The sequence below is a fragment of the Pantherophis guttatus genome, chromosome 3 (genome assembly GCF_059756535.1).
Source record: "Pantherophis guttatus breed Tessera chromosome 3, ASM5975653v1, whole genome shotgun sequence".
Classification (NCBI taxonomy): Eukaryota; Metazoa; Chordata; class Lepidosauria; order Squamata; family Colubridae; genus Pantherophis; species Pantherophis guttatus.
The window spans coordinates 42,519,381-42,541,315 of record NC_142065.1 but is presented as its reverse complement, the minus strand read 5'-3'; the positions used below and the strand labels follow the sequence as shown (position 1 = coordinate 42,541,315).

At 36.1% G+C, this 21,935-nt stretch overlaps 1 protein-coding gene across 2 annotated transcripts in view; it reads left to right on the top strand.

Moving 5' to 3' along the window:
* CAMK1G (calcium/calmodulin dependent protein kinase IG) overlaps window positions 1-21,935 on the top strand; it is a 40,259-nt gene that overhangs the window by 12,976 nt on the left and 5,348 nt on the right. For both annotated transcript variants that reach the window (XM_034414333.3, XM_034414334.3), the window contains exons 3-10: window positions 6,855-6,983; window positions 8,888-8,962; window positions 12,309-12,447; window positions 13,354-13,477; window positions 15,488-15,563; window positions 17,935-18,047; window positions 18,640-18,718; window positions 21,769-21,856. In XM_034414333.3, the coding sequence (XP_034270224.2) occupies window positions 6,855-6,983; window positions 8,888-8,962; window positions 12,309-12,447; window positions 13,354-13,477; window positions 15,488-15,563; window positions 17,935-18,047; window positions 18,640-18,718; window positions 21,769-21,856 (823 nt within the window). The remainder of the gene's footprint in view (window positions 1-6,854; window positions 6,984-8,887; window positions 8,963-12,308; window positions 12,448-13,353; window positions 13,478-15,487; window positions 15,564-17,934; window positions 18,048-18,639; window positions 18,719-21,768; window positions 21,857-21,935) is intronic.

The window sequence follows — 21,935 nt, the reverse complement described above, 5'->3', positions numbered from 1 at the left end:
ATTCCACAGGGCTGGGGCTCCCACAGAGAAGGCCCTCCCCCTGGGTGTCGCCAGCCGACATAACTTGGCTGATGGCACCCTGAGGAGACCCTCTCTGTGGGAGCGAACTGGCCGGTGGGAGGCTATTGGTGGCAGAAGTCGGTCTCGAAGGTAAATTTGACTAAATAATTTGACTAAATTATGCCTTTATAATTCCAATTAGAGTGAGAAACAACTGTAATTTTGCTATATTTATCACAAACTAGATACACAATCTGAAATACCTAGTTTCTTATTGCATGTTAGACTATCAAGTTTCAGAAAAAAATTTGGGCAAACTGTTCATTAATTTATATTTATACTGGATATTTCTATGACTGTATTCAATCATATATTGGACATTAGCCAATAATATTTTAGCCTTGCTTACGGTGTGAATTCAGGCAAAGAGTCATGTGGACAGATTACTGTTTTACTTGCTTGTTTTATTTTTAGTCTATACTTAGTGGAAGACACTGTTACTGTGGCAAACATTGCTTTAATCCAGTTACTAATTCCTTGTATTAGTCCATCAAATCTACACCTTTGCAGCTTGAAAGGGAGAGTGTATGTCATAGTAGATAGAAAAAAGGAGGATAAATAAACCAATACAAAAATAAATAAATAAATTGTGCACACAATGCTTTGAGTAAAATATAACCTCCAAGTTCATATATGGTAAAGCCAGAAAAATCCCACAATTTAAACCTGGTATTTCATTTGGCAGACTTTCATTATTCATATAAATGAATCTGGAGTTGTCAAGGACACTGCAGCATTTGTTCTTTCAAACACTTAAGAAAACATGTCTGTTCTACTGTGATTCTGCTTCCCTCATGCCTCCAAGTGTAAATGTTCTTAGTCTGTGATGGATTCATGGTTAGTCAGCCTTTCGGATTAGAATGGTTATCCAGAGCCAGTATCCTTATATTTCATGTAGAAAAAAAAAACCTACAGAAGCTTTTGTTTCCTTTGCACCAGCTTGTTGATTCAAATGGTCTTAAATGTAGGCTGTAATTATCATAAACTGTTTAGGAACGAAACATGAAACAGATGCCAGTGCATCTGATATGTGGGATGATGATTTCCTACTATCTTCAATTGTGAATATAGGGATTACTACGAATTGTTATTGATTCCCCATTTCAATAAGAATTTTATAGAAAGAAGTATAACTGAAAAGTACAGGAAAAAAAACTAAAAAAAGTAAAAAGAGAATTTAAAAAACGAAACAGTATTAACATGTTGGCAGTATTATGCTAAATATACTTTTTGTTGTTGTTGATTATGTTGCATTCTGGCTTAGCTGATATATGAACCTTTCTATGGCTCATTGAACAAATATTACTAAAATTATTGTGTAAGTTGTTGTTGGTATATGTTACCGTCAATGTGTGAAATTAGGCATTTTATAGAATGCCCAGAAATCTATAGAAGGCTAAAAATCGGGTGTCAAAATATAAAACACTTAATGTTACATGCATTTCCTGACAGAGGTGATATTCAACAGGTTCTGACCAGTTCGGGAGAACCTGTAGCGGAAATTTTGAGTAGTTCAGAGAACCGGTAAATACCACTCTGACTGGCCACGCCCCCATCTATTCTCTGCCTCCCAAGTCCCAGCTGATTGGGAGGGAATGGAGATTTTACAGTATCCTTCCCCTGCCACGCCTACCAAGTCACATCCACAGAACTGGTAGTAAAAAAATTTGAATCCCACCACTGTTTCCTTGGTATTCTATGCAATGCCAAAAGGCAAACCCCCGAAGTATAAAATGTCATTCTAGCCTTCCTACTTGCAACAAGTAAGTCAACACTGGTCTTTCTCTCTCTCTCTCTCTCTCTCTCTCTTTTTTTTTTTTCCAATAAGAAAGTCCTGTACTTTACTTTGCATTTCTTCTTTCATTTTCATATATATATAACTTTTCAATAAAGGATCAGGGTTAGGGTTAGGCCTAGCCCTTTTCATGACTCTCTTTTCATACTTTCATACTTTGCAGTTCTTGTTATTCTGCATAATGCCCAGGTATTATATACAATGCCTAGGGAAAGTATATAGCATATTAAAATAACACAGACATTTCATACTTTGCCTAGAAACGTCCCACATTCGATAGATTTCCTAAGCCATCTATACAATGCCAACTTTTCACACATTGCTGGTAACATTCACAAATCCAATTACAAAATACTCCCATATAATCAACAGAACTTAATTTAGAACTTCATGAACTTTAGTCTTATTTAAGTCCATTCCAAGCATACATACAAGTATGGCTCTTGTATGTAAATAAGATGAATAAAGAATGTATGAGAGAAATTCAAAATATGCATTTACAATCAAGAAAAACAGAAGCAATAGTCTCAATTTTTTAAAGCCTTTACTTACTTAAACTAGATATTTTACTTCTAGATATTTATGATTCAAGTGGATAGGAACAAGAATCAGGTGAAATAAATATGAAATGAGATGGAGGAAAAGATAACAAATGGAATAACATCCTGATAAATGTGTTTACAGCTTATATGTAGTATCTCTAAGGACTTTGAATAATGTCTACAAATGGAATATAGCTTGCTATTAACATAAAATAAATATGCCTTGGAGAAACTGTTGCTTCCTACTCCCCTAGAGAATAGCATTATACATTTGTAACATTCTATAATGTTTATTGCCCCCAGTTGAATAAACCTGTGATAGAACTTGCTCAGGATAGCTAAACTTTGTCATCAATCCCCATTGTACTACCTCTGCAGTTCAACTTCTCAGATGCTAAGAATGAATTTTCAGTGACCTGATGAAGCAGACAAATACATTTCAATGAGCTCTGTGCACAGTGCAGTCTATGCAAAGCATTGATTCACAACTTAAAACAGTTACAAATGACTTTCAATGAAGGACAATTGAAAGACAATTGATCTTCAAGTATCAGATCTTCATTGTTTTAGATGTAATAAAAATATGTATAGTAAATCTTATTTTCCACTCTTCTTTGCTCTTCATACATTTGCTGTCCATTATGTGGGCTAATGACTGCTCCTTCGTTTTATTTTTTTCCTCCAACTACATTTTTAGTAGTTCCCTGATTTTCAATCTATTTCTGTTTAGTTCTCCTGATATTAACATGCTAATTATATGTATTGACCTGGATCTGGTTACCTAACATAGGAAATCTAAAACAAAAATTCTATTCTGGATAGATTAAGTGGCCATTTTCTATTCATTACCTTGTGAAAGATTTTGATAAGACATAGCTACTAAAGGTAAAGGTAAGAGTTTCCCCTGTCCAGTTGTGTCTGAGTCTACTAACCATACAATATAAAACAAGTTGCAATTTATAAACCATAATCACTACTTTTTAATCCTGGAAATTGTGTTTACATTTAAATCTATAATTGCTACTAGACAGTCCATGCTCCATTAGTTATTTGTTTCAGATATATTTCCTTAAGAAGCTGGCACAGAGGATCAAAAATATTCCTTCCTTTCTCCCTTGCTTCCTTTGTTCCTTCCTTCTTCCCTGTCCCTTCCTCGCTCCTCCTCCCTTCTTTTCCTCCCTCCCTTCCTCTGCCTCTCCCACCCCCTCTCTTTCATTCTGACCTTATCTTCTTTTCTTTCTCCCTTCCTCCTTCCACAGTTCAGAAAAGTGCATGGGAGTACATAATAAATGTCCTTTGCTTTGGGGAAAGTGTGGAGGATATGGATTCTGGGAATAGGAAGTGGGCAGAAGAGGCCAGGAAGGGTGTATGGTGGTTCATTCCACCCTGTTCCTTCCCTCCCTCTCTTCATTTTTCTCCATCTCTCCCTTCCTTCCCTCTTTTTTTCTCTTCCTATACCCCAAGTAACTTACCCCCAAATAAGTGGCTACTGCTGGGTGAAAAAGGGAGAAAAGGATTGCAAGAATGGCTGGGAAACTGTCACAGACCATTCAAGATGACTGTTAAGCCTGAATTCGATTGGGGTGTGGGGTTGTTTGTATTCTTGGGTATTCTGACATGAATTCAGTTGACACAGTTGGAGCTGAAGGAGGATGGAGCCTTCAGTCAAAATTTCATAGCTAGCTGATGAGTCAGGCACATTCCAATAGCTGGCTGACTGGAGGAGGAGGAGGAGAGAAGTCATCAAGCAACCAGCTATCATCTTGTTTGGACAATGTGACAGTTCATTTTGGAAACTTGAGAAACTGAAACTTATATTGGGGTGAAAGGCCCAGTAACTTCAATACTGGCTTTTCACCAATAGCACCAAGATGATGTATCTAAATAAATTTGTTCTTTGAGGAAAAGCAATGCCTCGGAGTTTGATTTGTAATGGGTGCATTACTTGGAGCCTGACAATGACATGACCACAGCAACAGCCTTTCGTAAATCCATTTTTCATACTTGATATTATATTCTTCATTTTGCTTCTCTTTTACATATTATTTTGCAAAGTAAAATAAGTACAGACGCAATCTCACTATTAAACTGTCATTTAATTGACAGTTTTAATTGATTTATAAATAAACAAACATTCCTTTTAGATCCTATATTGACAAAAGACTAATTAGAAAGGCTAGACAGAAAATGTTAGGATGTTGTCATGTCATATTAAACAGTAGCCAACAGTAGCCAACTTCTATGATGAAAACATAAGGATCTTGATCATCATACTGTAAAGGTATGATAAGGTAAAGGTTTCCCTTGTCCAAACGTGCTTTTTCAAGAGACAACTGGACTTTCTGGTTTTTCTTTGAAAACGTTTCATTTCACAACCAAGAAGCTTCTTCAGCTTTTGGACTGAGAATCTCCATAGACATTTCCCTTGTCCAGTTGTGTCTGACTCTAGGGGCAGTGCTAAGATTTTCTTAACTGAGGGAACCAGCATTGTCCAAAAATGTTTCTGTGGTCATGTGGCCAGCATGACTATACTCAGAGGCGCACAGAACACTGTTACCTTCCCATTAAAGTGGTACCTATTTATCTACTTGTGTTTGGATACTTTCAAATTCCTAGATGGGCAGGAGCTGGGGCAAGTGATAGGAGCTCACCCCATTGTGGGGCACTCGGGCCTCAAATCCAGGCTGTCAACTTTCCAGCTGACAAGCACAGCATCTTTTACCGCTGAACTATCGTGCCCCCTTCATACTGTACACAGGTTTATAATATAGATGTAATTGTAGTTTCAAGTTACAGTTCATTCCAAAGTTGATGAGATGTAGAACAGACCTAATTTACCCCAGGAAACCCCCATCTAATTTAAATCTTACTGATTTGAGTAAGGTTTTTCTAATTATGAATAATTCTAGATTTTGCTTAACACAGTGAAAACTATAAATACTCTAAAAATAATACCAACCACCTTAGCTTAAATTTCATCCTTTCTTTCTTACCATAGTTTGCTGGGAAATGCTGTTAAAAGCTGGAGCACTTTGTTCCTCATCTATCTTTCATTATATAATTTTGTTCTCTTTACTTTTCACCAGCAAAACAAGGTTGCCTAATTTGAGAAGTGTCTTTCTGTCTATCTGGGATTGAGACTGTTATGACAGAATGTTGTGAACAATATTTGTAATGCCTTTTTATTTTATTTTACTTTCCTGACTTGCACTCTGTTGAAATCTCTTATTTGGGAGTCTGAACAAGTGAACAGAACCATTTCTGGATTTTGTGGTAGTTGTAATTTTGGTTATACAAAAATCAAAAGAATTTGCCCTTGTAAGAAATCAAGGTGTTTCCTAGAATCTTCTGCTTTATTGCTGCAGAGAACAAAGTAAGTGACTTTGGTAGAAACATGGAAAAACTGTTACCTAGGCAAAGAAGAATGAAACTTTTTTCAAGTCCTGGTAAACAAGGTAATATTCAGGTAAAGCTCCGGCAAGTGCCTTCTTCATTCAGTGGGATATAACAAGAAGTATGGGGACAATAAAGCACAACCAGACTTATAGGTAATTTACAGTTCAAATCTTCCTGTGGATTGATTTCACAATTATCATATTGTAGTGTTTATAATTGACTGCTCTTTAGAAGGCCAGATCCTGAAGATGAAACTCAAATACTTTGGCCACCTAATGAGAAGGAAGGACTCACTGGAGAAGAGCCTAATGCTGGGAAAGATTGAGGGCAAAAGAAGAACGGGAAGACAGAACATGAGGTGGCTGGATGGAGTCACTGAAGCAGTCGGCGTGAGCTTAAATGGACTCCAAGGGATGATAGAGGACCGGAAGGCCTGGAGGAAAGTCTGATGGGGTCGCGATGAGTCAGACACGACTTCGCAACTAACAACAACAAGGGTTTATAATTACAAAAGATGTTAGGGTTGTGTTCCACACAATGAAGAAGAGGCACTATTGTATCTAGAAAGCAGAAAAGTCTCTAAATTTATGTAAGATTTTCAGTATTGGCATTGTAGAGAAATCCTAGTGCCAGAATGGAAAAATCACTTGACAATGAATATTACCACTATTGTGCAAAGATATATAGAATCCTACTTATTCTTCATACATTATGACTTGACAATTAACATAATGATCAGATTGTATGTTTTATGTTCTGTTATACAATTGCTAAATTTTAGCTCATATACCTACCTTATTTCTATGCTATGGTTTCCTCTCTATATGGCCATTGCACAATAAATAGAACTCAAATCTCACAGGGGATTTATCCAATTAATACCCTTGAATTTGCAGCCAAATCCCTGGATCTAATTAGCAGTGCCATCTGTTTCTGAAAGTAGTGTTAATGTATTACTATCTTCCTTACAGGCTATTTTATGTTGCAGTGTTTTATATCTTAACAACTAAGTCAACTACTGCAGTACAATGCTCAGCCTTACATCATTGTTTTCCTTACAGAGGGGCCTTTTCGGAAGTTTTCCTGGTGAAGCATAGAACCACTGGCAAGCTTTTTGCTTTGAAGTGCATTAAAAAGTCACCAGTCACCCAGGACAGCAACCTGGAGAATGAAATAGCTGTGCTGAAGAAGTAAGTATAGTTGGGAATGCATGACAGAGTTCAATGTTTCTTTCAAACTTCTTCAAGAAGTCTACAAGTTACTTATTTTAGAGCAATTGGGAGAGAAGTAAACTAAAAATTGTCTCATCTGACTGAAGGTTCCCCGATAAAACATTAATGTTTCTGCTTAAAATCCACTAAAATAGTGCTTCTCAACCTTACCAACTTTAAGATGTGTGCCCCATCTAACAAATGAGGGCTACTGGACATAAATGAACAGTATATAAACTGTGCACTCAAAGTAGTATTGTTTTCCAATTTAGCTAAAAAAACCACCCCACAAAATAGTCCTTTCTTTTAATATAGATAATCCTCACTTAACAACTACTCATTCAGAAACGTTTTGAAGTTACAATAGTGTTGAGAAAGTGGGACTTGCAACCAGTTCTTGCGCTTATCATTGCAGCATCCCTTGGCCATGTGGCCAAAATTCAGATGTTTATTTATTTTATTTATTTATTTATTTTTAAATTTGTATACCGCCCTTCTCCCTGAGGACTCAGGGCAGTGAACAGCCAAGTAAAAGCATAAACTACAAACATTAAAATACAATTAAAAAGATATATATAAATTTGGCCCCATGATTAAAAACAATAACAAACAATTAGAAACATTTAAAAAAGTGTTAGGCCAGCCCGGCTTGCTGTAAAAAGAAGGTTTTAAGGGCACGGCGGAGGGCACCGAGGTCTTGGATTCTCCTTATCTCTGGGGCAGCTGATTCCAGAGGGTCAATGTTCATTGACCAGCTTGCATTTCTGACCATTGTAAAATTCCATAGTCACATGATTACCATTTGTGACTTCCCCTGCCAGCTTCCAATAAGCAAAGATCAATCTGGAAACCAGCAGGAAGTCACAAGATGGCTTCATAGTCACATGAAGTCCTTGTTTAATGACTAATGTCTTCATTAATGACTGCCATAAAAATGCCGTCATAAGTCGTTGTGATCATGCAGATCCTTAGTTAATGAATAGAGTTTCCAGTCACAATTAGTGTCTTTAATTGAGAACTCACTCAGGTTTTCAAGATACCATGACTATAGCCTTGGGGAGCCTGTTTTGTGGCCTATAGACATCAACAATACAGATCCATTAAAAAGACACTGGATTGTGGTCTAAAATCACACTATTGGCTGATCAAGTAAACCACATCAGAACTCCATCAACATCCCAATTCCAATGCCTAGGGAACAGGCAGATCTTCACAACCTTCTGAAAGACCAAGGTTAAGGCTATCAGTATTTTAGTAAGGAAACTATTCCCCAAACAGGCCCATGACAGAGAAAGTATATGTTCTAGAACTTGGTGACACTGCTTCACTGATGATACCCAGAGTATGTCCTCTCTGCTAAATCTAATGGGACAGACAAAAACATCAAGGATAGGATTCATTTTGTGAATTTTAATTTTATAATTGAAAATTGTGATTTAGGTAGATCTTCAGTCTGATCCTTCAAGTATATTTACATTATTATGAGTGCAAAAGAAATAAAATGTGAGAATTTGTTTTTAGAATAAAATATTTTAAGAAAGCTATACTAGTAAGAAATTTTAAATCTTGCCTCCTTCAGAATAGTGTATGGAACATAAGAAAAAGCCCAGCCACATTCTTGTAGAAAGGGTACAATTTCTAAACAAGAGAAAACATATTTTATAATGTTCTTTTTTTCTTTCCATGAGTGTATGGCAAATAGTAGTGGGGAAAATGGATCTCTTGTTATTAGAAGCTGAAATACGTGTTTGTTCCTTAAATGAAAGTACCAGAGTTCAATCTGAATGAAAAACATCTGGCAGAAAAGAGGGGTGAATATTAGCTTGCTTTTTAATGATCTCTTATTACATCAGATCCATATTGCATTCTGTTTTTGGTTGCAGAATAAAGCATGACAACATAGTAACACTTGAGGACATTTATGAAAGTACAACTCACTATTACCTGGTAATGCAGCTGTAAGTATCAACACCTACATTATGTAAGAAACAAATGTTGCACAATTCTCCCAGGCAAAAGTCAGTAGTTTTTGAGAATCATAGCTGAACATATCTAAGTCACACGAGGTTGTAGAAAGTGGCATTAAACAGTCTGGTAACACTGTGGGAAAGGTGTTGTTTTTTATGGAAGCATTGCAAACATCTCTGTTTTTATTCTTGTGTAAGATAAAACTATAAAAAAATGTAAAACACTATTGTAACAATTTAAAATAAAAGGTTTCTAATAAATTAGACTACTTTATATTGTTGATCTGATTATTTTTGCCCTTGATTTCTTAGGTTCTAGAATAGAATAGAATGGAATGGAATGGAATGGAATGGAATGGAATAGAATAGAATAGAATAGAATAGAAAAGAAAAGAATAGAATAGAATAGAATAGAATAGAATAGAATAGAATAGAATAGAATAGAATAGAATAGAATAGAATAGAATAGAATAGAATAGAATAGAATAGAATAGAATTCTTTATTGGCCAAGTGTGATTGGACACACAAGGAATTTGTCTTGGTGCATATGCTCTTAGTGTACATAAAAGAAAAGATACGTTCATCAAGAATCATAAGGTACAACACTTAATGATAGTCATAGGGTACAAATAAGCAATCAGGAAACAATCAATATCAATATAAATTGTAAGGATACAAGCAACAAAGTTACAGTCATACTGTCATAAGTGGAAGGAGATGGGTGATGGAAACGATGAGAAGATTAATAGTAGTACAGACTTAATAAATAATTTGACAGTATTGAGGGAATTATTTGTTTAGCAGTGATGACGTTTGGAAAAAAACTGTTCTTGGGTCTAGTTGTTCTGGTGTGCAGTGCTCTATAGCGTCGTTTTGAGGGTAGGAGTTAAAACAGTTTATGTTCAGTATGCGAGGGGTCTGTAAATATTTTCCCAGCCCTTTTTTTGACTCATTCAGTATTCAGGTCCTCAATGGAAAGCAATTTGGTAGCAATTGTTTTTTCTGAAGTTCTAATTATCCTCTGAAGTCTGTGTCTGTGGCTGTCTTGTTGGGTTGCAGAACCAAACCAGACAGTTATAGAGGTGCAGATGACATCTATGTATCATAGTCTAACATATAAAAGATCTAAGAGAGGTTCTGCTTTCTCTTTTTCTTTCTTGGGATTCTTTTTAATGGCTTTATTTTATTTGTTGTTTATTAATTGCTTGTTCTTCCTGCACTTGACTTTAAAGCACCAGAAAAACTCAAGCAGTTGAAGATTCTCTCCCACTCTATCTCTTCCACCCAAGTGGTTCAAACTGTTCCTCCAAAATAAATTCATCAAGGGAACTCATCTTGGAATTTCATAATATAGTCAAGCTTTTTGCACTCTAGTTGCAATCCAACCCATCTAAGTCTTGCGATAAAGAAAAAATATTTTCCTGGTAGGGATGGTTCTAAAAATGTATTGCCCAAATATATAAAGCCATGCAAGCAGCTTCTTTTTTTATAATAGTTTGTTTAGGTGTTGTAAAGAATGAAGAAAATACTGTTAATAACAGTATGAAAAGTATTTTTAAATCAAAATTACATTATTCCTACATTGTCTCTGACCCGCTTTTTGGTCATTTTTATGATCCACAGGTAACCAAAACTAGAAAATCATATTGCAAAGATCACTGATCTACTTCTTTCTTTGATAATTAATGACCAGGCTAAACTAATTAATCTGAGCAAATAATAGCATACCGACAAAACCTTACACAGTACAGAGTTCCCCTAGGTATACAGAAGTAGCACCAAAGTCAACACATAGGCACATATCAAAGGCGAACAGATCTACATTCAGCGAAGTATAAATATTACAGAGGGCACATTCACATTCACACACACACACACATATACACACAATAAAAGACTATGTCTCATATGTCTCCTATAAATATTCCCAGTTTCTGTACCCCAATCTTGTAGTCTACCTTCAAGGGTTTATGTCTCAAATGAAGTTTCCTTTTCAAGTAGCATGTCTGCATTTTATTCTGATTTGTTCTTGCAAAAACCTGATTTGGATTGGGACCTTAAATACTTATAACAATTTGGCAACCTAGCCAGAAGTCTGAGATCAACCTGGCCAGTTGACCTAGCCCGAGTAAGACTTCACCCAGATGGCACCAGACTTTTTTGTCTGGGGGTGCTGCTCTCAGATTCTGCCCACTTGGCACTGCTGGTAAAGGGAGTTTTGAGTTTTGAACCAGACAGGTGCTTGAATGGAAAAGAATCAGCAAGTACCTCATTTTTTGTGTGTTTGGGCCCAGGGAATTACTGGGAATGTTTGTGTGTATCCGTCTCTGCTTTTTTCCTCCATTGCAGCTGAACCTTACTTCCAGTGTCATTCCCAGCCACACCCAACCCCCTACAAGCCCCATTTAGGGGCTTACAAGATTTAGAAGAGAAATGAGAAGAACTTGGTATCTAATTTGTAAAAGGGATGGCCAATAGTGAATATTAAGAATTATGCAACATAACATCCATGAGTGGGAGGATTTCTACACAGCAGGCAGATAGATCCTAACTAAAGTAGCATGACAGTAGGATCCTAAACAAAAGTACCATTTCACTCACATTCAGAAGAGGAAGGAATTAATGAGAAAATATCTAACTTTTGTATGCTGAGCATTCAAAAAGAAAAATAGGTTTCCTTGTTAGCAATAAACCAGACTCTGTATTCAATGCTGAATTGGAAGTAAATTCATCTAATGAAGATATTTCCTGCTAATTATATGCTAGTAAATTACATCAGGCAAGAAGGAATTTCTTTATATGCCAGATTTGATGAAAACAGATCTTAGTCATTTGGAGACAGGCACAAGCATTGCCTGGTCTAAGGCTTAACTGTGTTTAATATGTCTTGTCCTGTATTATAAGCAATCAATTTTTCTTTGCAGATCCAAGTGTGATACAAACCCAAAGGGCAGCACTTGCAATTTATTTCTAACTGAAGCCTCAAATTGTTTAGTGGTGAAGTTGAGAATTAAATGTGTTTATTTATGTTATGACTTCATATGTAAATTGGTCATTATTGCTTGCACTGAAGCTCTACAGGAGTATTTTTTCCAACCTGAGAATTAGAAGTGACTCACCAACAGGTCCTACTTCTACAGATTAGTGTCTGGGTTTATAATCTCATTCATATTACAAACAAAGCATGTAAGAGGTACAAAATTTTCCAGTGTTACCAGTAAATAAACCTATTTGGCACTGTATATAGATTAACACAAGAAATGGATCATAGAGAAGTTAAACCAATAAGATTCTCTCTACATCAGCATGTAATCCAAACTGAATTTTTTTGCACAGAGTGTCTGGAGGAGAATTATTTGACCGTATTTTAGAACGAGGTGTTTACACTGAAAAGGATGCTAGTATTGTAATTCAGCAAGTTCTGGAAGCAGTGCATTATCTTCATGGAAATGGGATAGTACATAGAGATCTAAAGGTATTTTTCTTTAATGATGTATATTCAGATTTTGGTGTATTTTACCTAACGTACAAGTCATGCAAGTATCAATGAATTTGCAGTGTTTTTTTTTTAATCCCACCTGCCTCCTAATATGCAGAGTTGGGAAGAATATGGGCATGAGAATATTATGTCTTATATTATTCTTTTCTAAACAAAATACACTTATTGCACTTTTTATTCCCCAATTTCAGACCAACTATATGCACAACAAATTAAAATTGCGTACTCTGCTCTTGGTACATCAAACTCACAGCCCGCAGGCTAGATGCATCACACACTGACCACGCCCACCCCTGTTTTAGCGAAGGGGGAAAAAGTCATGATATGTCACATGATGATAACGTGATGATGCGAGTTTGACACTCCTGATCTAGACTCATTACAGCAATCTTATCTACCAAAAAAGATTACAAGTAGTCCTCAATTTATGACCACAGATGAGTCCAACATTTCCATTGTTAAGTGAGTTTTGCCCCATTTTATGACCTTTCTTGCCATAATTATTAAGTGAATCAGAGTGAGTAACACAGTTGTTAAGTGAATCTGGATTCCCCATTGACTTTGCTTGTCAGAAGGTCACAAAACTTAGCACATTGTAAGCCGTCCTGAGTCTCCGGAGAAGGGCGGCATATAAATCAAATTAAAAAAAAAAATGTGATCACATGATCCTGCATTGCAATCATCATAAATACATGTCAGGTACCAAGCATTCAAATTTTGATCCCATGACCATGGGAATGCTGCAGCTATTATAGGTGTGGGAAATGGCCATAAATCACTTTATAACTTTGAACAGTTACTAAACTAATGGTTGTAAGTTGAGGACCACCTGTATTCAGATATTGAATGTCAGATAATTAATTTTTACCTTCTTATCCATAGCCTGAAAATTTACTCTACCTAACTCCAGAAGAGGACTCCAAAATTATGATAACAGATTTTGGTTTGTCTAAAATGGAACAGAATGGCATCATGTCTACAGCATGTGGAACTCCAGGATATGTTGGTAAATAAGAAAATGGAAATAATTTTTAAATTGTAGTTTTATTAAAAATTACAATTCACAACAATAAAAACTAAAACAAACTAAAAAAGAAAAGAAAAAAAGAAAAAATAGAAAGTGCAGAAAAAAGAAAATCAGAAAAGAAAAAAATAATATAGTAAAGAAAAAGAAAAGAAATATATTAAGGTCTCCCCTCTTCATCACAAGTATGAACAATTTTATTAACTTATCATCTTTTTTAATAATACAACAGATGATCTTTTCTTTTCATATCTCATCTCTTATCTATGAATAAATGCATAAAGTCCTATCATTTCATTCCTGATGTCAGCAAAAGCCCATTAAAGGTTACGAGTAATAATAAGATCTATTTTAACTTTGATCCAATAAATCAGTTTTCTGTTCCTCCTTCTACTTTGAACAGCCATCATCTTTAATCCCTTTAAATAATGCTCTAGAATTTATTTGTATATCCCTTTTCATTATTAAGACAGTCAGGTTTTTTAATAAAAAAATCTTTTCCTGTGTCATTTTTAAATCCACTTTTAAATCAATCTCAATCATGTCAGGTAATGTTTGTTCCTATTCTGTAGCATCTTTTAAATGTAGTGCATCTATATTATTTATATATATATATATATGTGTATATATATATATATATATATATATATATATATATATATATATATATATATATATATATATATATATATATATATATATATATATATCTTTATAATTAATTCCAAAACCTTATTTCACATTTAGCTGAACCTTTGGTTTGTTTCTAACTTTCTAAAATCAAAGTTTTGTTGTTTATTCCAGAGAAAAAAATGAAATACTTAAATACTTCTTTTGCTAAGATTTGTAGGAAACTCACTGGTGCTGTAAAATTTGTTCATTAGAAAATTAAGTTTCTGATAGTGAAAAGCAATTAATGGGCAATTTCTGAAAGTGATTAGAAAATATGTAATCCCAGTGTCCTTTCGATGGCGCTGAATGTGGTTTGAACAAGACAACTATTTACTCATCTCCTAGAACTTTAAATGCATTGGAGATTGTTACTTTGCAGACTCCTTGTCAGGAGCAGGTCTCTGGAGCACTTGTGGGCTATCTCAAGTCCTCTCCTTTGTCAGAATCCCATTGTATGCAACTGTATATGCAAATGGGATCCTCTATGTGATTGGGACAGATTATGAAATAAATACTTCACATACAATTGTAGGTGTAAAGTCTGTTGCAAGCATAGTAACTAATGCGTAGAACCTAAACATAAGTGATCCAAAAACCACTCATTTCATATGTTTAGACAATATTTGAAATATCTATTGAAACCCATTGATTAAATTCTGCTTTATATAAATATGCATAAATTGAAGTCTTTATCCATAGAATTGAAGCTATGCTATGGAGTACTGATTAAAACAAAACTTGCTCACGATCTATAAGAGATATGAAGAATATATACTATGTAGGGCTATGTCAATATATTACAATTTGAGCAAATATTACATTGTCCTACATTCCACAGCTAGTCTGTGATATACATGTGTGTATCCTATATTATACTGCTCAGCCTTCCAGAATAAATAACGTGTGTCATTGCTTGTGTCAAGCATGCTATTTTTCTTTGTTTTGTGCCCTGCTACACCAAAATAGAGCCTGTAGTACAGTGGACTAAAGCACTGTTATTAACAGATTAACATCTGATGCTTGCAATTACTGCAAGTTCAAATCTCACCAGGCTCAAGGTTGACTCAGCCTTCCATCCTTTCAAAGGTAGGTGAAATGAGGAGCCAGATTGTGGGGGCAATAAGCTGACTTTGTATAAATATACTAAAGTATGAAGGCTATTGCTTAACGCATTGTAAGCCGCCCTGAGTCTCCGGAGAAGGGCGGCATATAAATTAAAGCCAAAAAAAAATTATTGAGATAATATAGAGTTGATTAATTTTTCAAAGATGAATTGGTCAGATCACTGGTAATTTGGGTTTTGTTCTTTGTTCACTGCAGCTCCAGAAGTGTTAGAACAAAAGCCATACAGCAAAGCTGTGGATTGCTGGTCAATTGGAGTTATTACCTACATCCTGTAAGATAATATGTGAATTACAGCAAATTTGCTAATGTCCTTCAAAAGTCTTATGTAGTCCCTAGAAAAGATATATTAACAGCATGCTAAACCCAGATAAAAAGTAGAAAAAAAGCATTAACCCATAGTGGCCTATTAAGAGTAAAAAGAAAACAATAATTATTCTTCACTGTATTTTAGGATCTTGTGTAACAGTAACAGAGTTGGAAGGGACCTTGGAGGTCATCTAGTCCAACCCCCTGCTGACGCAGGAGACCTGGGATTCGAACCACCAAACTGCCAACCTTTCTGATCGACAAGCTTAGTGTTTTAGCCACTGAACTACCTAGTTCTACTTGGTTGCTTGTTTTTGTAACAAGTTTTATAAAGTTTATGATCTCTTGGGGGTTGATAGGAGAGGAGAGAAACACCAATTTAGTGTTAACTACTACATTAATCTGAGAGAAAGTATTCTTGGCATATGTATTACAACAATGGAATTTCCCATCCAACCCCCACTTCCCCAAGTTCAGTGATTAGCCCTGTAAATTTTCAGTACAAACTGAAGACCTATCTACTGTACATGTTCAGGTCTTTGATTAATGCTGTGTTGTTGTGGTTTCTATTTGTCATAATTTTTCTGGTTGTTGCACCCTATTATGATTTTTTAAAAACTGGTTTCAAATATAGGAATTTTGGAGGGTTTCCTTCTATGAAAAAGTTTTATTATAAATTGCTCCTTCACTATAAACTAGATGAACTTGTTTATACTCTATTTACAATTCATTTTTTTTCCTAGCATTTTTCCATAAGTGTAAGGTCTGCTTTATTTTCTGGCTCAAACAAGTGTTGATCCATTAGTAACAACAGGAACTGAATAACTAGCTTGGTCGCTGAGCCTGACATTATGGGCTGAGAGAAGTGGCTGGCCCAAATTCCCCCAAGCTGGTTTTCATGCCTAAAACTGGATTAGAACACAGGGTCTCCTGGTTTCTAGTCTGATACCTTAACCACTAGATGAAACTCGTTCTTCCATTTATAATCCAATATATTACAAATATTTATAGATGGATGGTGGGGGAGAGACAGACAAACAGGCAGACTAATCTCACCTTGGCCTATTTATTTCTTTGGTTTGTTTATGTCTGCATAGTGACAGCACTCAAATAACCTCAGCAGAGAATTATGCAATCTAAGAAACTGTCAGCAGACAATGCATCAGGAATATGCACTGATGCCTGTCATAAACTTTGTTAATTTGATGAACTAATCAAGTTAACTGATTATAGCAGCTACACCAAGATGAAATTTGAAGAGAAAGGGCCAGGAAGGAAGGTTCAAGAACACTGGCTAGGCTTTCTACTTTCTTTCTTTCTTTCTTTCTTTCTTTCTTTCTTTCTTTCTTTCTTTCTTTCTTTCTCTTTCTTTCTTCTTTCTTTCTTTCTTTCTTTCTTTCTTTCTTTCTTTCTTTCTTTCTTTCTTTCCTTCTTTCTCAAGAATGTCAACTTTCCCTGGCTGAGAGTTTTCACACACATTAGCCATGGTGGTGCAGGGCTGACTGCCGGCTGACTACAATTTGGCAGTTCCAATCCAGCAGGATCAAGGTTGATTCAGCTTTCCATCCTTCCGAGGTGGGATACCTATGACCTGCTTTCAAAATGTCAGATATGTTCAGTAACCTCCAAATGTTGAGGAACCTGCTCTAAGAGGCATGGTGGAACAGTGGTTAGAAGGCAGTACTGTAGGCTACTTCTGCTGACTGCCAGCTGACTGCAGTTTGGTAGTTTGAATCTCACCAGGCTCAAGGTTGACTCACCCTTCCATCCTTCCAAGGTCAGTAAAATGAGGATCCAGATTGTTGGTGGCAATATGCTAACTCCGTAATCCACTTAGAGAGGGCTGTAAAGCACTGTGAAGCAGTATATAAGTCTAAGTAATATTGCTATTGCTATTATTGACTACAACGTCCATCAATTCCGCCTAGATGAGAATAACCCAATAAAACCTGAAGGCATTAGTTTGAAGATATCTGTTCCAAGGATATACTCTAATTTATGATGAACACCGAATCTGGCTTAATACTAAGATGCCATCTATAAGGCTATATACATGTTATTCAAAAGCCAATGTTCTTTCTTCTCTGGAGCATAATTATATTTGGGTAGAAACTTGCCTGTTCCATTGGCAACTGACATCCAGTATGAGCTCCTGGAACCTCTCATTCTCTTTTATAATTTTGGACTATAGTTACAATGAGCTATAGTTACAATGAGTATAGTTCACAATTGCTTTATATTAGATATCTATCTACTGATCAATCTTTTTGAATTTGCACAGAAAATGAATATAAATGTCTTTTGTCTTTTTCTCTCTCTTTTCCAATTTAATTTAGCCTGTGTGGATACCCTCCTTTCTATGAAGAAACAGAGTCCAAATTGTTTGAGAAGATCAGAGAAGGATACTTCGAATTTGACTCTCCATTTTGGGATGATATCTCTGAATCAGGTATTTGTAAGCCTGGGGAAATCTCTGCTAGAATTGTGTCTACAGATGAGTATATATCGTAATTAGGCAACTATTGAGTAGTCAGGAGCTTTATTAAAGTATGTGTTTAATGATTTGGGGAAACTGCTCTGATTCCTGGAACTGCTGTGCCATGGTTTTGATAGATGTGTGCGCGCATGGCTGAGCAGGGGACAAAAGCTGTTGCAAGCATATGCAAGATGTTCTGTGAGGCTGTATCCCATTGAAGCATTTGAAGGTGCAGATGTTCTTTCAGAACCTGCAGCACAATTAATCATGTTGATTATTATCAGATGTCTCCTTGTTTCTAATAGATTTTGCTTGAATAATTGAAAATAAATTGATACAATGAATCTTAAGTATACCCTCTTTTTAGAAGAAACAGTTTGGGGATTCTAATAATATGCACATGTTTTGGAACTCATTGCCATCTTTTTATATTGGCTAGAGGTGCATGTCATCAGTTTGATCCCTATTACTCAAACCTAATGCTCTGGCAGATTGGTTTTGGCTTCTGGCTTTTGTGCTAAAGCCACTTTCTCTGTTTCCTTCTCTTTTTATTCCTTTTAAACAGCCAAAGATTTCATTTCTCATTTACTCGAGAAGGATCCAAATAAGAGACTTACCTGTGAGAAAGCCCTCAGGCATCCCTGGTGAGATTAATAATGTTATTGCATTTTTTTAAAAGTGCAATTCTGTGATACAATGAGAAATTTTGTAATTGTATTCACGTGGAATTAGCAGTGGATCATAAAATATAATTGACTTCTCTGATATTTTTGTTTGAATTAATTAGTATGGAGGACAATGTGCACAGGAAGCTATTATGTGCTTTAGACCTTAGGTGTCTTAGACTTCAAAAGAGCTGATTTCAACAAACTTCAACAAACTTAATGAGAGCTTGGGAAGGATTACACGGATGAAAATCTTAAAGGGCAAAATAACTCAAGAAGTTTGGGGAACTCTGACAAATGTGATTATGAAAGCCCAGTCCAGCACAATACCATGGGAAAAGAAAAATAAGAATCCAAGCAGAAACTAGCATAATTGCATAATGAACTAAGACTTGCAAAAAAATAAATAAAAGTTTTTTTAACATGTAAAAAACAAGAAAAAAGTCAAGGAAACAATTCACTAATGGGAGAAGATAGCAAAGGGGAGCAGGGTGAAAACAGAGCTACTAGGACCAGATGGATTACATCCCAGAGTTCTGAAGGACCTGGCAGACATGATCTCAGAACCATTGAACCATATCTTTCAAAAATCCTGAAGCAATGGAGAACTACCAGAGGAGTGGAAAAGAGCTAATATGGTTCCCATCTTCAAAAGGGGGGGAGGGAATGGATCCAGGAAACCATGGACCAATCAGCCTGACATCTATACCTGGGAAGATCCTGGAAAAGATAGTCAAGCAACAGATCTGTGAACACCTAGAAGCAAGCAAAGTCATAACCGGAAGCCAACATGGAATTGTCAAAAAGAGAACATTCCAAACAAATCGTACTGCATTCTTTGACAAAGTAGCTAAATTAGCAGAGCAGCAAAATGCCATGGACAAAGTATACTTGGATTTCAGTAAGGCATTTGACAAATTAGATTGCAACCTACATCTTGGTAAGTTATAAAAATGTGGGATAGACAGCATCACTACTAGATGGATTTATAACAGGCTGACAAACTGCACTCAACGTGTAATCCTCAATGGAACTCCATTTACATGGAGAGAAGTATGCAGTGCCATATCCCAAGGTTCTGTTTTAGCCACAGCACTCTTCAAAATCCTCATACGTAAATGATTTAGATGAGTGAATAGAAGGGGAACTCATCAAATTTGCAGACAACACCAAGCTGGCAGAAATAGCTAACACCCCAGAAAACAGGCTCAAGATTCAAAAGGATCTTGACAGACTTGAACACTCGGTTCTAGCTAACAAAATGAAATTCAATGGTGAAAAAAATTGGTTTTACACTTAAGCAACAAAAAACAAATGCAGAGGTATAGAATACAGGCTCAACAACAGTAACTGCAAGAGGGATCTAGGAATCCTAGTGGACAATCACTTAAATATGAGACAGCAGTGTGCTGCAGCCACCAAAAAGCCAATTAATAGAGGGATAGAATCAAGATCACATGAAGTGTTAATACCCCTTTATAATGCCTTGGTAAGACTGCATTTGGAATATTGCATCCAGTTTTGGTCACTATGCTATAAAAAAATGTTGAGGCTCTAAAAAGTGTGCAGAGATTATTAGGGGGCTGGAAGCTAAATCATATGAAGAATGGTTGCAGGGATTGGATAGGTCTAGTCTAGTGAAAAGAAGGACTATGGATGACATGATAGCAGTGTTCTAATATCTGAGGGACTGACATCAAGCACCTGAAAGCAGGACAAGAAGCAATGGATGGAAACTTATCAAGGACAGAATCAACTAAAACTAAGGAGAAATTTCCTGACAGTGAGAACAATTAACCAGTGAATGCCTTGCCTCCAGAAGTTGTGGATGCTCCATTACTAGAGATTTTTAAGAAGAGATTGGACAGCCATTTGTTGAAATGGTATAGGGTCTCCTGATTGAGGAGGGGATTGGTCTAGAAGACCTCCAAGATCCCTTACAATTCTTGTATTCTGTTATATGCCTTTACTGAAATTATATGTAAGAGATGACAAGGCACTAAGTGATGATTCCCTATTCAATACTCACTGTGGTCAGCCATAATAGTTCAATTAACTAATGTATACCTTTAATAGATGGTAAATAGAATTTCTGGCTGTTTTGGTAGACCTTTTTAGTCTTAGCAAGATGAATAATATGACAATCTTCACTCATGACTGAAAAGATAAGTGAAATAGAAAGTAGAAATGGGCATTAACATATTCTGCAGTCATCAAAGGATGGTCACAGAAAAAGAAAATTCTACAAAAAGCTGAGAAGGAAATCCAATAAGTTTAATATTAAATAACATAGGCAATCACCTTATGATACATGTAAGTACAATTTTCGTCAGGATCTTGGCTTAAACTAATCAAAGAGAGAAGCAATCTGGAATTAAGGAGAAACTTCCTAATAGTGGACTAGCTTGCCTTCAGAAATCGTGGGTGCTCCATCACTGGAAGTTTTTAAGAAGAGACTAGACAGACACTTGTCTGAAATGGTATAGGTTGTCCTATTTGAGCAGGGGGCTGGACTAGAAGATCTCCAAGGTCCCTTCCAGCTAGCTCTATTCTATTCTATTAAATGGTTCTGGAAGAGTCAGCCTATACAAAATCAAAAACGTTTTAAAAAAATACTTGCATCTGGCATAATAACTGTTCTTGGAACTGTGCAAAGCTTCAAAGGGGTAGTCACTTTAGCAATGCTTTGAAATTTTACAAAGTAGAACAGTCTACTAAAAATACCCACTTATTTTACTTTGCCTTACTCTTGAGCTTTCCCTACCTCCCAATAGTGCATGCAAAAATCTCTGCTGGTTCCTGGAAACACAGGTGAAGTCTTCAAGGTGATACAAGTCATCTTATCAAGTACAATCCAGTTGTCTCTGCAGTACAATCAAAACTATGTTGCCTATGCAAAAGTACCTTTTTGAGACAAACCCAAACCACTCATACATAGAAAGATGTCAGCTAGAAGTTACAAGAATGCAATGTATCCCTAACAAACACCATCTGTCTACATGCCTGTTCTCCTCTTACTTAATTTGCAGGATTGATGGAAACACGGCCCTCTACTGTGACATCTATCCATCTGTCAGTGTACAGATCCAAAAAAATTTTGCAAAAAGCAAGTGGAAGGTAAGTAACCTGATGTTGCTGTCCTGGGATTTCTTGCTCTTGGGATCTTTTATCAGGAGCATGGAGATAAAATTTCCAT